This window comes from Chiloscyllium plagiosum, unplaced genomic scaffold, assembly GCF_037043375.1.
Source record: "Chiloscyllium plagiosum isolate Xiang-an unplaced genomic scaffold, Cpla_swu_hap1 HiC_scaffold_34, whole genome shotgun sequence".
Lineage (NCBI taxonomy): Eukaryota > Metazoa > Chordata > Chondrichthyes > Orectolobiformes > Hemiscylliidae > Chiloscyllium > Chiloscyllium plagiosum.
The window spans coordinates 13,010,300-13,026,124 of NW_028270172.1; the positions used below are offsets into that span (position 1 = coordinate 13,010,300).

The following is a 15,825-nucleotide window of genomic DNA, read 5'->3' on the forward strand; positions in this document are numbered from 1 at the left end:
TCTTGTTTCAATTTCACCCTGTTGTCCTTTAGCCCTATAATACTTCTCCTCTTTAAATGATTATCCAATCCTCTCTTGTAAACTGCGATTGAGTGTAGTGCATTCCACATCACAGCACTATATGTGTTCTAAAATTTATGTTTTTATATTATTTTTACATCGGTGTCCTGGTTTCGACCCTTCCATTAATGGACACCATTTCCCCCTCTGCCTGTTTCGCTTCCTCGTGGTTCTGAACATTGGTCTCCTAACTCTCCCTTTAAAACAGGAAGAACCCCAACTTCTTCAATCCAGCCAGTAATGCAAGTCATGGACCCGTTATTGTATATCTTTCTTGCCCTCTCTTGGAACCTTCACTTCAGCTGCTCTTTGTAGAAGGGAACATGTTATAATCTGTGCACTAATGGTTTTACAATGGTCAGCTTCTTTCACAACCCCTTCCTCAGAGCTGTTCTAAAAATGGCAATGTTTGACATTGTAGCATTGGGGCAACATGTCACTTGGACACTCTGAAGTGACTAGAGGTCTTCAGTCTGAACCATTGCATGCCAGGAATGAAGTTACCTTCCATTCCTCATGACCAATAGGTCTCAACGTTGAGAAAGAACTACCTTCCCTTGCATCTGTTTTCTCCATGACATGTGTTAAAGCATTAAACAAAGTTTCTGTTTTGCTTCTTTTTATTGTGATGTACTAAATTGACAGACGAGATACTGAATTATTTCGATCTTGTATCATTAATATTAATAAGAAACTGGACAGAGCCAGACAATTCTGCAAAATCCTTCATATGTATATTGCATTATACAGTCTTACAAACAAATTCACATTAAGGACCATAGTGAATAGAATTTGAAACACTCATTTTTAAGACTTCAAATCAAAGTTTTTTCTTCTTTTGTACAGACTTGGGAATGTGGTTGTACTATAATTTTTTTACGCTGCGTATTCATATTCTTCAGCGCTGCGTCGACCAAAATCCATCCATCCCACATAATCCCGATCACTTATCCTGTGGGAGGGATCCAGGTTCTGCAATTTGCTTCCCACAAGGGTGCCTCTATCCAAAGAACCTGGGAAGACAAAACTCAAAAACTAGGTCTGCGTAATCACCACTTCATTACGACATGAGGCATCGAGTGCAAGGAATAGGAACAGAAGTAGACCAGTCAGCCCTCTAGCCCAATCCACTGCTCAATCACTTTCCTAATATAGGTGGCCTGATGAGTAAGTCTGTGGATGACACAAAGCTGTGGATAGGGAGGAAGATTACCAGAGAATACAGCAAGGTATAGATAGACAGGAGACTTGGGCAGAGAAATGGCAGATGGAGTTTAATTCAAACAAGTGCGAGGTGATATACTTTGAAAGATCAGGAGGGAAGTATACAGTAAATGGCAGAACCCTTCATGTTAGCAACATAAAGAGGGATCTGATTGTACAGGTCCACAATTCTCTGAAATTGGCAACACAAGTAGATAAGGTGGCCAAGAAGGCGTATAACATACTTGCCTTCGTTGGTCAGGGCACAGAGTATAAAAATTGGCAAGTCATGTTGCAGCTGTGTACAACTTTAGTTTGACCACATTTGGAACATTGCACACAGTTTTGGTCATAACACTACTTGAAGGAGCTTGTGGAGAGGGTAAAGAAATGGTTTACTGGGATGTTGCCCAACTTGGAGGGTATCAGCTATGAGGAGAGTTTGGACAAACTTGATTTGTTTTCACTTGAATGTCGAAGGATGGGGGGGGCAAGCTGTTTGAGGTTTACAAAATGATAAGAGGCGTGGGTAGAATGGATAGTTGGAGTCTTTTTCCCAGGGTGGGAATGTCACTTACCAGAAGAAATAGGTTTAAAGTAAAAGGGGTTAAGTTTAAGGGAGATGTGAGAGGCATGCTTTTTTCACAAAGGTGTTAAGAACCTGGAATATACTGCCAGGGGAAGTGGTGAAGGTGGATAAGTTAGCACATCTTGACAGATACATGAACAGGCAGGGAATAGAGGGATACAGAGGCAAAAGGTTTTTAGTTTAGAAAGACATCATGTGTCACTGGAGTCTTGGTGGGCGAAGGGCCTGTTCCTGGGTTGTACTGTTTTTAGTTCTTTGAGGAGCAGAAGGCCGACAGGAGATTTTTATAAACCATGATGTTGAAAATATTGGTCAAATATTTCACATCATATATTATATTTTGCGAGAGTCATAGAGTCGTGCAACATGGAAACAGACCCTTCGGTCTAACCAGTCCATGCTGACCATGTTCCCAAACTAAACTAGTCCCACCTGCCTGTGCTTGGCCCATATCCCTCCAAACCTTCAAAGTGTTAACTTATAACATTTTACACCAGACCATTAATCTGTAGATGTGACAGGTAGACAAGTGAGGCAATGATCAGTTTGGAGGTTATATATATATTAATGATAACTGCTGAGTAATTCACAGTTTACTTTAATCAAAACTTTAAACATGTTAAACTAGTGCTTTTGAAGAAGAGAGGTGTTAAGTTTCCTAAAGGCTTATGTGGGTAGATGGAGTGGACACATTATGATGTACATTGTTAACCATAGCCATCAGTAAAAATGACCTTTCATAAACCTTGTGGATAATTAACACACTTGATACAAAATGTGCTTTCATTTCAGAATGTATAGATTTATCAGCTAAAACTCTTGTTAATCAGTTAAATTTAACAATAGTTTTTCTTTCTTAGCAGGTTAGATTTAGACGTTAATGTTCCATGTAAATGAGACAGAACTAATTCTGTTTTTGGGTGCATCAACAATTAATCTATATTTTGTGCAGTATCTTCTCATCATAGGTTTGTCCTAACTGTTGCATTCAATATGATGTCCCAACCCATATACTCAATGCACTGACCAATGAAGGCAAGTATGCCAAATGCTTTCTTCACTAACTATTCTATCTACCTGGGAGTCCAGTTTCAAGGAACTATGCACCTGCATCCCTAGGTCTCTTTGTTCAGTAACACTCCCCAGGGCCCTACCATTACCTGTAAAAGTCCTGCCCTGGTTTGCCTTATCAAAATGCAAAACCTCACATTTGTCTCAATAAAACTTCATCTGCCTCTCCTTGGACCATTGGCCCATCTGTTCAAGGTCCCATTGTACTCTGAGATACCTTTCTTCACTGTTCATTACATGACATATTTTGGTGTCATCTGTAAAATTATTAACCAAGCCTCTTATATTCACATCCAAATCATCTATATAAATGACGAAAAGACGTGGACCCAGCATTGGTCCCTGTGGCACACTGCTGTTCACAGGCCTCCAGTCTGAAAAGCAATCCTCTGCCAGCATCCTCTATCTGCTGCCTTCAAGTCAATTTTGTATTGGCTTGCTTCCCCTGCTTCACGTAGAGACCTAATCTTACTAACCAGCCTACCATACGGAATCTTGTTGAATGTTTTGCTGAAGTCCATATAGACAACGTCTATTGCCCTACCTTCATCAATCTTCTTTGTCACCTTTTCAAAAACCTCAATCAAGTTAGTGAGACATAATTTCCCATGCACAAAACCATGTTGACTATTCCTAATCAGTCCTTGCCTTCCCAAATGCATTTAAATCCTGTCCCTCAGAATTCCCCCTAACAACTTACCCATCACTGATGTAAGGCTCAACAGTCTACAGTTCCCTGGCTTTTCCTACAGTCTATCTCAGATATTGGCACCACATTAGCCAACCTCCAAATTTAGAAGATGTTTGGCCCGCTTGTCTTCATTGGTCAGAACACTGAGTATAGGATTTGGGAAGTCATGTTGCAGCATATTACAGAACATTGCTGAGGCCACTTATTGAATACTGCGTACAACTCTGGTCACCCTTCCATAGAAAGGATGTTGTTAAACTTGACAGGGTACAGAAAGATTTACAATGATGTTGCTGGGACTGGAGGGTTTGACTTATTTTCTGGGAGAATTGGACACTGAGGGTGACCCTATTGAGGTTTATAAAATCACGAAGGGCATGGTTATAATGATTTGCCAAGTTCTTTTTCCTAAGGTAGGGTAAGTCCAAAACTAGATGGCATAGGATTAAGCTAAGAGGGGAAAGATTTTAAAAGGACCTGAGGGGTAACCTTTTCACGCAGAGAGTGGTGCATGTATGGAATGAGCTGCCAGAGGAAGTGGTCGAGACTGGTACTATTACAACATTTAAAAAGTGTCTGGACTGGTACATGAATAGAAAGTGTTTACAGGGATATGGTCTAGATGCTGGCAAATAGGACTAGGTCAGATTGGGATGTCTGGTTGAGGACCTAAGGGTCTGTTTCTGTGCTGTATTACCCTGACTTGATAATATGTGTCTTACGTCTGTGAAATAAAAGTTTATTTTTAAGACTGAACTACTTATTTTAAACATGAGATGTTCTTAGCCATCACTAGTGTAATGTTGAATCCAATGCAATTTTTATGGCATTGTTTAATTTGAATTGTTTGTATTTCAAAGTCTTGTAGAATCAGCCTTTTCCTGTTCAGGCTGTCAGGTGTAAAAAAAATTAATATACTTTGAATGATTTCTAAAATAAATCAGTATTTTTGTTAAAATCTTTCTTTAAAAACCTATCTTTGGATTTTTGCTGATTTATAATGACAGATGTAATAAGCTAGAAACGTGAGCAAATGTTCTCAGTACTTCCAAGGAGAAAATGTCCAATTATTTGATTACTTTGCAGCTAATAGTTTACCATAAATCTCAAACAGATTAGCCCTGCATTTACATTCCAGATAATTGCCTTCGCAATATGTTAACATATAAAACAAAAAATGATTGATTTCTAACCAGATGGCACAATCATAATTTAATCTCACATTTAGTGTAGAACAGAGTATTCTTTCAATGTTTAAACATGAAAGACGTTTGTCATCAAATACACTTTGAGAGTTACTGCAGAATTTCACATCAACTATAATTGTTGTTTATATGAATTAACCTTAAATGAGTTAACAGCACATTTGTTTTCATGGACATCATGTTGCAAAGATGGAAATCAAAGGCACGGTGGCTCAGTCGTTAATACTGCTTCCTCACAGCGGCAGAAACCCGGGTTCAATTTCCGCCTCGGGCAACTGTGTGTGTGGAGCTTGCACATTCTCCCCATGTCTGCGTGGGTTTCCTCCGGGTGCTCCAGTTTCCTCCCACAGTCACAAAGATGTGCAGGTTAGGTGAATTGGCCAGGCTAAATTGCCCGCAGTGTTAACCGAAGAGGTAAATGTAGGGGTCTGGGTGGGTTGCTCTTCGGCGGGTCGGTGTGGACTTGTTGGGCCGAAGGGCCTGTTTCCACACTGTAAGAAATCTAATCTAATCTAATCTCACCTATATTCCTCAGAAGAGGCAGGAAGAATTGAAAAGCAGGAAACTTGTTCACCATGGGGATACCTCTGTGTATTTCGGTACTGGGAGATGTATTTGCGTGACTTAGAGTAACTCCCTTGTTTCAACCCGTCCTGCATCATTGAGAAAGTGCCTGGTGGGCATTCATTCTGTACCCTCTACCATGGAACTATGGTCTTGAATAATTGCTTCTGGAGCATTGTACACAATATTGATCCCCTCATTTGCAGAAGGCTATGAGTGTGTCGGATGCAGTTTAGAGAAACTGGAATGGACAGGTTATCTTATAAGGAAAGGTTGGGCAAGATAGTTTTGTATCCACAGGTGATTAGACTAGTAAGAGGTGGCTTAATTATAACATACAAAGCTCCTAAAAGTCTTTGATAAGATGGATAAGGAAAAGTTTATTTCCTCTGGTGATCAAATCTAAAATAAGTGGTCACTGTTTAAAAATAAGGATCACCCATTTAAGACCAAGATTAGGAGAATTCATTTTCTCAGGGAAAGTCATGAATTTTTGGAAATCTCTTCATCAACGGTGGTGGATGCAAAGTTCTTTTATATTTTTGAGATGGAGAGAGAGAGAGAGACAGGCGGACAAGGGTAAAGTTTTGTCAGTGGTAGGCAGGAATGTGGAGTTGAGGTTACAATCTGATTTGCCCTGATCTTATTAAATGGCAGAGCAGGCATAGAGCTGAATGACCTATTCACCTGTTCCTTATGTGTATGTTTGCAAGTATGTAAAACCTGCAAACTACTGATGCCAATTAAACATTTCAGCACATTTCCAATGCTGAGCCACTATTTAAAGTAATTGGTGAAAGGATTTGATGTGGATTGAGGCAAAACTATTCTACCCATTAGAATGGGTATTCTACCCATTCAGCGGGAGGCTGAAGATCACCGTCTGAAAGGATGATAGAGCCAGAAACTTCATTGCACTTGGGAATAAAACCCCAGTGATGCAATTAAGTGTAGCAGTCTACAGAGCTACGGACTAAAGGCTGGAAAATGGGACTCAGTTGCAGAGCTGTTTCTTAGCCCACACAGGCATGATGGATGGGAAGGAATGTGTTTGTAAGTTTCTGTGATCTAATGTAATAATCATCTGATTATGGTTCTGTGGAGGTTAGGGGAGCAGGGGAAGGTGGGAGGGTGGTAATGGGGGTTGTTGGGGAACTGAACCAGAGGCAGTGATGTGTTTGAGCCGATAGAAATGCTGTGAAGCCAAGGAGCACCACTTAATTCTCATGAATTAACATCATAACAAAAGAGGTTAAGCTGCCTTTCCATTTATGGTATACAACTCTTTTAGGTTGATTTTAAAGATCCCTTTTAGGACTATCGATGAGACTACTGTACATCCTCAGCTGGACAAGGTGTAGCCAATTCTCTGTCTGGTTCATGGCAAATTTTGAAGGGAGTATCTTAACATGTTCACAAAACATTACAACTGGTTCAGATGGACACCCTGCCTACATGGTTAACATGGCTTCTAGTTAGGGGTTCAGTGCATGTCCAAGGGAGAAAACAAGATATTGCAAAGATATCGAAAGTAAGTAAAATGCTTGTGGGTCCTCCATTCCTGCAGGACCTGATCCTTGCATTAGCTATTATTGGCTCCTTGTCCAGCTGGGGGTTGGTTAGTCCAATTGACTGGATGGCTGCTTTGTAATGCAGAGTGATGCTATCAGTGTGGATTCAATTACTGCACCAGCTGAGGTTACCATGAAAGACCATACTTTTGCCTGACACATGGTGACTGCCATGTTAAACACACCACCAATCATCTCTCTCGCTAATGAGAGAGCAGCATTGTAATCTGGTAGTACTATGGCAACTTTATCACTGCCAAAGTTTCAAGTCAAATCTCAAATTTTTGACAGGAATGAATCAGATTGATTAAGGTATCAAACAATTTGTTAAATTTATTGATCCTTTTTGAGGTGTCCTGGCTTGTGATGGGGCTAGATATTGGTTTCCACAAAATATTGTTCAGCTGCTCTTTTTGAGACTCTATTACGAAACAATCTTTTTTTTTATGAGATGATTACATGACTTCTAGAGATAGAGAACAAATAAAACAGGCACAATTAAAATATTTTAGTGGGGGTGGGGAGTTCGCTGGGTGAAGGCAAACGTTGGAACTGTTCCATTAAAGTGCAAGCCCATGCAGTTCAAAAGACACAAAGCAAGTGGATCAACCTATCTATACCAAAGGCTAAAATTCTGTCATCTACAGTATTATTCTGATAATTCACAGAATCACTACAGCACAGAAGGGGGCATTTAGCCCATCACATTAATGCAAGCTCTCCCAATGAGCATTTCAGTTAATGCCATACTATCGCTTTCTCAACATAATCCTGCCCACTGTTCCTTTACAATACCCACCTACCCCCTTCTCTGTTTAAACTGCCTCTGCCACATTCTCAAGCAGTGCATTCTAAACCCCACCATTCACTTTTCCTCATCTCACCTTTTCCCCAACTGTTTTAAATTTTTGCCCTCTTGTTCTCAATCCACTCAGGTTTTCCACTATCCACTCTGTTCAGACTCCTTCCTTTTTGAATACCTTTATTAGATCCCTATGATGCTGCATTGCCAATTGTATTGTGCCTGAAGGCAGACCCTTGGCTGCTTAGACTTTATCCTAAGCTATTTTCCTGGTAGTTTTGGTCAGTGGTAAATAGGCAGTGCCTTCCATTCTCAGGGGCAGGTTGAGGAGGCAAGTACCAAATCTACTTCAGTTCAATAGGAATCAAACTCACATGGCATTATTCTGAACTCGGCATAAAACGTTTGTCCAAAAAGACAGCTATGATGAGCTAAAGTTGGCACTGGATTGTCAAAATATATCCCAATGTGAATGTCTGTCCAAGATCTAATGTTTTGACAAACATAGACAAGTGCAGCAAATTCAAGAGATTCAATCACCTGAAGTTGGGCATTGCTGGTTGCATGTCATCAATAAATAGAACATTGTTCAATAACATTCGGAAGCATCCAGCCTACACTCTGAGATGGTCAAGGCTAAGTCTCTAAACATGCCAAGAAAGTCACATCAGGGCTTCCCAAACCTTGACCCAAGAAAGCATTCTAGGAGAAAGTGAGGACTGCAGATGCTGGAGATCAGAGCTGAAAATGTGTTGCTGGAAAAGCGCAGCAGGTCAGGCAGCATCCAAGGAGCAGGAGAATCGAGGTTTCGGGCATGAGCCCTTCTCATTCCTGAAGAAGGGCTCATGCCAGAAACGTCGATTCTCCTGCTCCTTGGATGCTGCCTGACCTGCTGCGCTTTTCCAGCAACACATTTTCAGTCAAGAAAGCATTCATAAATTATTGTGGATTGAAATCACAAGGGAGTTGTAACTGCACTATTACTTGCACTTGGGTCTGATTCAAATCATTTTCAGAAGAGGCTGCTCCTTCTGAAATGTGCACTGTTTCCCACTGGAGTTAAAGGATGAGGGCAGGCAATGTAGTGTAGGGGTTTGCTTAGATTCAGGGAACAAAGAAAAATACTTCAGTCATCTGCAAACACACAAATGCACTGACTCCCTGTTTAAGGTTATTCGCGCAACAAGTTAATGAGAGCTATAATTTGTTAGACAAATACCCCATTACCAATGCAGTTGCTCTGAATTTCGGTATTGATTTTCAAGTGATTGGTCAAAAGAAGAGGAAAATAATTTGAGGGGAGGAAGATGATGTGACGGTGCGGCCCAGTGACACGTTGCTGAACCAATGTTTCAAATACAGAATCTGCGTAATGTTTCAATGTTCCAGAGATGGTCAGCTTCAGCTTTGTTTCCAGTCTCATAGATGACGGTAACCTTTGAAAAGGGTGTTTGTGGCATTTTTAGGAGCTGTATTTGGGCACTATTCAAAAACCAGCAAAGCTAAAATTAAACAGACAAGGCTTCTTTCATTGCACAGCTATAGCCTTGACGTCAGCTCTTCAGGTCCTCTGCTGGCACTGAAACTTTAACAAAGTGATATGTCTCCCCTACGTCTCCAAGCAGAGATGCAGTATGATAATTTTTGGGCAGGCTGTTATAATTGGTGTTGCCGGAATGAAGAATTCTGATGGATGTTAAGTCATCCAGATGCTTTTCTGATGTTATCTAGAGATCTACATACTGAGACTTGCCAGAAAACAAACCTCTATACATTCAGCCACATGTATTCAGTGAGCAATTGCAGAAATTGTTGAATAGTAAGTTCCATTAAAATTGGCAGTTTCACTTTGCAGTTGGTGTAACTCACCTTTTCTGATTTGTTGAAGGTATTGTGTGAGCAGAGCTCCCAAGTTGGCTCTTTGCTCACTGCTCTGGAATGGTTTCACCTGCTCAGTGGACTGGGCTTCCCGAAGTTGCCTTTGATGCATGGCAATGCTTTGCTTCAGCTCCCTGCCAATTGGACTCCCATCATCAGACCCGTTGATGAGTCTACCGATGCAGCCCGAGTAGAGAACCGCGAGAAACACACACACGCAGATCCCACTGTTCATAGCTGGAAATAAAAGGAAGTACAGACAAGGTGTAGTGAAACCCATCACCTCAAACAGGCACACTTCAACCTTGAGCAGTCAATTGTTTCAAAGCTCTCACACCAGTGCAACAGGTTCACAACAATTGAGACAAGAATGCTGAGGATATACTTCCAAATAATGCCCACCAACAGCCAATGCTTTTTGAATAATTGACCTAACCTTTTCACATTATTTGCCACAAATATCTTTCTCATCACTGACAATCCAATGGGAATAGGCTGCTTAAAACATTGCACCTGGAATACTGAGCTATTCTTAAAATGAGTACTGTTGGATAAAGACATTTTATTGAAGTATTTCCTCTTTCACTCATCAGGACAATGCAGGAAAACCAACATTTATACTGCATGAGAGGGGAGTGCTGCCTGAGCACTTAGTATTCTCTTCATCACTCATCATTCTCCTCTCCTTCATGTTGGTTAGCCCATGAAATTGTATTCTTGTGAATGGTCCTGATGAGTGCAAGATGAAAAACTTTAGCAAAAGCTTCTGTACTTTTAAATAACTATTTTGTCTTAAAATCTGAATTGTTGTTTGAGAATTGATTTTGCTTTTCAAATTCCTCAGCTGGGTTAAGCAAGCGTCTGCATTATTCTAATTCAGTGTGTGAAGGTGAGCTCTCACTATAGGACTGGCTGTGCTTTTTCTGCTTTGTATCAAAGCTCCTTGTTCTTGTCAAGGAGAACAATTGTAACACCCGGGATTGGAAAATCGTCAGCAAACATTATCGACACCACTATCAGCTAAATCAGGAATAGAACTGTTAAGTTCAGAATAAACAACGCTGCTCTGATTAAAACCCCACAGCCAGTTATGAGTATTTGGAAATTGTGTGCGGGTTCCATACAATTTATTGACCTTTGAAGCAGGAAACATCCAAGTCAGTTTGCTACTGCCCCATTGGTCTACTCTTGATAATCCGCAAAGTGATGAAAGGGGTCCTCAATAGTGCTATCAAATTACACTTGCTTTGCAATAACCTGCCCATTTTAAATTTTGTCGGGGTCACTCAGCTCCTGGCCATATTCTGGCATTGGACCAAGTCTGGACTAAAGAGCCAAAATCTAGAAGTGAGGTTGCAGTGAGTGGCTGTTAAAGTCAAGGCAATTTTTGACCAAATGAAATATCAAGGAGTCCGAGCAAAATTATAGTTAATGGGAACTGGGAGGAAACTCTTCACTGTTTGGAGTGAAGTCTGATACGATGGAGAAATCCCAATATGTCCCGGTGAACAAGACTCCACAAAGAAAGCTTGTGTTAATAGAATATATCATGCATTGAATTTGTTCTTTTAAGTGGTCAGATTTTCACATACTACATGCCAAATCCAGTTGTTGTGCAATCATACCACTCTAGCACATAGAAAATATAAATCTCCGAGCAATGTCAATACCATACAAACGAAAGAACTGCAGGTGCTGCAAATCAGAATCAAAAAACACAAATTGCTGGAAAAACTCAGCAGGTCTGGCAGCATCTGTGAAGAGAAGTCAGAGTTAATGTTTCAGGTCTGGTGACCCTTCCTCAGAACATCAACATCATTTGGCTGTGGACACACTCTTGCTTGCTCAGTGTTGAAAATATACAGCAATGTAGGTATTCACCTAGAAAGGAGAATGAGCTCTCAGTGAGGCGTAAACACATTGCGAATTGTCCAATTTATATAGCACTCAGCAGTGCAACATGACCGTCTTCAATACAGAGTTAGTTGTAAGTAAATCATGATAGGGACTACCGGGCAATGATCTGGACCAACAGTGAGGGTCCACAGGTATGAAGCCATTTCGTGTCTGTGCGGACAAATCGTACAACTAGAAGCATAGATATTACATTAGGAGATAGCATAAGCCATCAATGAAGCCTGACCTGATATTGAAAATGTAAGACAACATCGCAAGCAAAATCTTTTACGTTATGAAGTGACCAGATACAGATACTTTTGGCATAAAAGCAGAGTGTTGCAGGTGCTTTAAGTCTGAAATAAAAATAAAAAATGCAGCAAAACTCTCAGCAGGTTATGCAAACGTCTGTTGAAAGAGAAAGAGAGTTAACATTTCAGGTCCACAGCCTCACCTGACACCGGGAAAATTATTAAGATATAAGAGAGGTTTTATGCAAGTCCAGAGGTATAGAAAGACAGCTGGCAAGAGACAACAAACTTCACATGCGGAATAACTTAAATGATGAATGGAATATTGTTGCAAGGTAAAAGGAGATGGAAATGGGAAAAGTAAAGAAACAAAAGACAGATCTACAAGAGGTGCAAATGTTAACAGCAGAATGCTGCTGTCCAAAAAATAAGAGTAGTAGTTATCGTCCGAAATGTTGAATTTAGTGTTGAGACTGAAAGTCTGTAAAGTGCCTGTTCGTGTGAGGAGCTGATGTATCTCTAGCTTGCACTGAGCTTCCTTAGAACAGGGTAGAAAACTAAGGACAGAGAGATCAGAGCAGGAGTGAGGCAGAAAATTAAAAGGGCCTGAAGCTTGTATAGAGACGCTCCACAAGGTGATCTGAATTTTGTCCATCTCACATAGAGCAGCCACATCTCAAGCAGCAAGTACAGTACACAAATTAACCAAACTACAGCTATTACACCTGGAGGAGTATTTGAGGCCTTGGACACTGGGAAGTTGGGAGTGGTGAAAGTGAGAATGTTGCCTTCCCTGCATTTACATGGTTAGGTGCCTCGGGAGGTTTATAAGTTCTGTTTAACTAAAAATAAAGCCATTGTAGAAATCCATCTGCCCCGTGATTGCCTTACTGCATGACCGACTGAGTTCATTTTCCTATTGAGAGCTATGTCTAGTTTGTGTTGCTGCTGACTTTGTGTGTTGATTTTCTCTTTGGAAGGCCGCTTTGAAAATGTACCATTTGATGTCAGTTTATATCAAGTGCTCAGTAGTTACATTATCCTACCGTCAAACAAAGACACTTTCCAATATTCTGTGTCAAATGAAAGAACAAACAAAAACAGAAATTTCTGGACAAACTTATCAGGTCTGACAGCATCCATGGAGAGAAAACAGAGTTAATGTTTCAGGTCCAGTGACTCCTCTTCAGACTGTTCTGATCAGACAAGATTAACTTAATTTCAACAAAATCGAACAAGTTCAAATCGGTGATGGGTGGTTTCGGCTTTTATTGGGGACTGTTTGTTTCATGAAACACTTACATATTTGATAAAACAGCTTGGATCAGAGGGGGGAATAGAGAAAATCTCAAATGATTCTGGTCTTCATTTTATGTGGACTTACACTGAAAATTCTTTGGCAACTTTGACACAGCATCTGAGCGCTGCTCAGATCGGGAGACAGCTGTTACCTGTCAGTAACAACCAGCAAACAACAACGTTAAGACTGTAAGCCAAGGCCAATATATCTCCACTTCTAAATTCTTTAATAATTCACAATACCTGGTTGATCAAACCCTGTGTTCGTTCACCTCACCTCCTGAAATATATATGTATATATAAACATTGTTCAGCAGTGTACCTGAACTGAAGAAGTTATTCAGTAACTCTGTTATGCCTTTACCACAGCCAGAAACAGTACACAGTGCAAGTGGAGAGGCGCTTCTGTGAACACTACGCAAATCAGATTCAACTGTTTTACTGCAGGCATTTCAGAGAAGATTTACAAGGATGATCCCCGATATAGAGGGATTGTTGAACAAACGTTAAACAGATTGGGACTCCACTCACCGACGTTTAGCAGAATGAGAGGGTGACCTTATTGAAATATATGGGATTCTCAAGGGCTTCGAAAGGGTCAATGCTGAGAGGATGTTTGCCTTCATGGGAAAGTCTAGGACCAGAGGGCATTGTATCAGAGTAAAGGGGCTCCAATTTAAGACGGAGATGAGGAGGAATTTCTTCTCTCAGAGGGTTGTGAGTGTCTGAAACTTTTAACCACAGAGAGCGGGGGAGGGGGAACAGGATCCTTGTGTGTATTTAAGGCTGAGATAAATTCTTTATCAATAGGGGAAATCAAGAGCTGTGGGGAAAAGGCAGGAAAGTGGACTTGAGGAATGTTGGATCAGCGGTAATTCTATTGAACAGTGGAGCAGGCTAGAGGGCTGAATGTCCTACTCCAGTTCCTATTTCTTATGGTTTTATGGACTAACTGAACTCAAAACTCTGAGGCTCACTTACCCACTAGAAGCAGAGAGTGTGATTTCAGTTGGCTGCTTCTGAAATACTACCAGAGAGCTACTTGCCTTAATTGGTTCAGATTACTTCTCAGAGGTCGTTTCTGTGACCTGTTAATGCTGGCAATGAAGGAGAGCAGTACTGGGGATGCTGAAAACCCAGGGAAAACGGAGGAACTCAGCAGGCCTGGCAACATCTGTGGAGAGAGAGAGAGAGAGACATAGAGTTCTGAAGAAGTCAGACTGGACTCGTTATGTTAACTTTGTTTCTCTCTCTCCGCAGCTGCTGCCAGAGCTGCTGAGTTTCCCCAGCACTCCCTGGGTCGTTAGGGGTGTCTCTAACTACCCGTTCCACTGCTCCTTTCACCGACCAGGCACAGAATTCCCGCTGGTGGCTGACACCGTATGGGATGCAAACAGCAGTGAGTGCAAAGGAAATACTGGAAAAGGTGAACGGGCAGTGGGCAGAGAGGGGGGATTGGATGCTCCAGGGATCACGGGTCACGTTATTCTGTGTACATCGTTACACCTTGTTTCAATAAAGCATCTTGTGTATCCCCTGTGTTACAGATGGGTGACAAGACCACAGGAGTTATCGGTGAAGATTTGTCTTCAGTCCTATAGAGAAGGATCCATATTTAATATGACCTGATCCTAACGCCTGAACTGGGGAGCACTTGCAAGACTCCGAGGGGAGATAACTAACTGCAAAACACAACTCCCCAATATTTCCAGTGTTTGCAAAACACAGCAGGGCGAGACATTCTGAAGACACACACACACACACACATACAAAGTTTCACTTTATCCCAGCAGGTTAGATATTTTAACGAATATTTATTAATTTAAAACAAGATAACTTTTTTGCTTCGCGTTATTATCATAGCCCAGGTAATGCCCACCTCACTCAATTGTTCTATTGCATCTGTTTTTGTTTTAACTTTATCTAGGGATGATCAGTAAAAGCTACCCCCTTCCCCTCCCCTCACAAAGGGGGCATCTTACCGGTCGGTGTGGTGCTCCCAGACTGATCGTGAACTCTCCTCCTTTCAGGGAGAACGGAGATCTGCCGCTGGATGCAGCAGCGCTATTTATAAAGGCAGGAGGAGGGAGGAGGGAGGGAGGGAGGCAGGCAGGCAGGAGGAGGGAGGGAGGGAGGCAGGACCAACCTGGATTGGCGGGAGGGAGTTGGGACAAAACATATCCAAGAGCAAAGTTGGTGAAGCGTAACTCCTGCCCTCTACCCACATCAACCAAACCTGTCAGAGGGAGGGAGGGAGTGGGAGGGGGGGGGGGGCTTAGGGAGGGAGGGAGTGAGGGGCTCGGAGTGAGTAGGAAGGAAGGAGGGGCTCAGAGGGAGAGGGAGGGAGTGAGGGGCTTACGGAGGGATGGGGGGCCTTACAGAGGGATGGAGTGAGGGACTCGGAGTGAGAAGGAGGGAAGGAGGGGCTCAGAGGGAGAGGGAGGGAGTGAGGGGCTCAGAGGGAGAGGGAGGGAGTAAGGGGCTCAGAGGGAGAGGGAGGGAGTGAGGGGCTCAGAGGGAGAGGGAGAGAGTAAGGGGGAGGGAGGGAGTGAGCGGATCGCAGTGAGGGGGAGAGACTGTGGGGATTGAGTGTATAAGGGGCTGGGGATGAGCGTGATACTCGGAGTGAATGAACGCTGGGGGAGACAGGGAGCTTTCCCCTGGTCACCGGGAGCCCCGGGGTCGGATTAACCCGGGCTGAGGGGGTTGGGGTGGGGTTTGTCTGGGGATGAAGTGGGAATTTCC

At 42.1% G+C, this 15,825-nt stretch overlaps 1 protein-coding gene across 3 annotated transcripts; it reads right to left on the bottom strand.

Moving 5' to 3' along the window:
- Positions 1-662: 662 nt before the first annotated feature.
- Positions 663-15,186, bottom strand: LOC122564521 (cholecystokinin-like). Of its 3 annotated transcripts, none has more exons than XM_043719530.2 (3): positions 15,063-15,186; positions 9,626-9,871; positions 663-1,073 (listed from the first exon to the last, which is right to left on the bottom strand). In XM_043719530.2, exons 2-3 carry the CDS (start codon positions 9,867-9,869, stop codon positions 937-939), a joined length of 381 nt encoding a protein of 126 aa, XP_043575465.1. In that variant the 5' UTR covers positions 9,870-9,871; positions 15,063-15,186; the 3' UTR covers positions 663-936. The 3 variants fall into 3 exon arrangements, with proteins under 3 accessions (XP_043575465.1, XP_043575464.1, XP_087834619.1); XM_043719529.2 differs by lacking the exon at positions 15,063-15,186 and adding an exon at positions 14,127-14,254; XM_087978493.1 differs by lacking the exon at positions 15,063-15,186 and adding an exon at positions 14,062-14,246.
- Positions 15,187-15,825: the final 639 nt, after the last annotated feature.

Bases quoted from the DNA above. Each gene is read 5' to 3' on its own strand.
- LOC122564521 (XM_043719530.2), bottom strand. From the start codon at position 9,869: ATGAACAGTGGGATCTGCGTGTGTGTGTTTCTCGCGGTTCTCTACTCG. The intron at 1,074-9,625 runs GTGAGTTACACC...TTGTCTTCCCAG, and splicing joins CCTTCAACAAATCAGAAAAG to GTTCTTTGGATAGAGGCACC.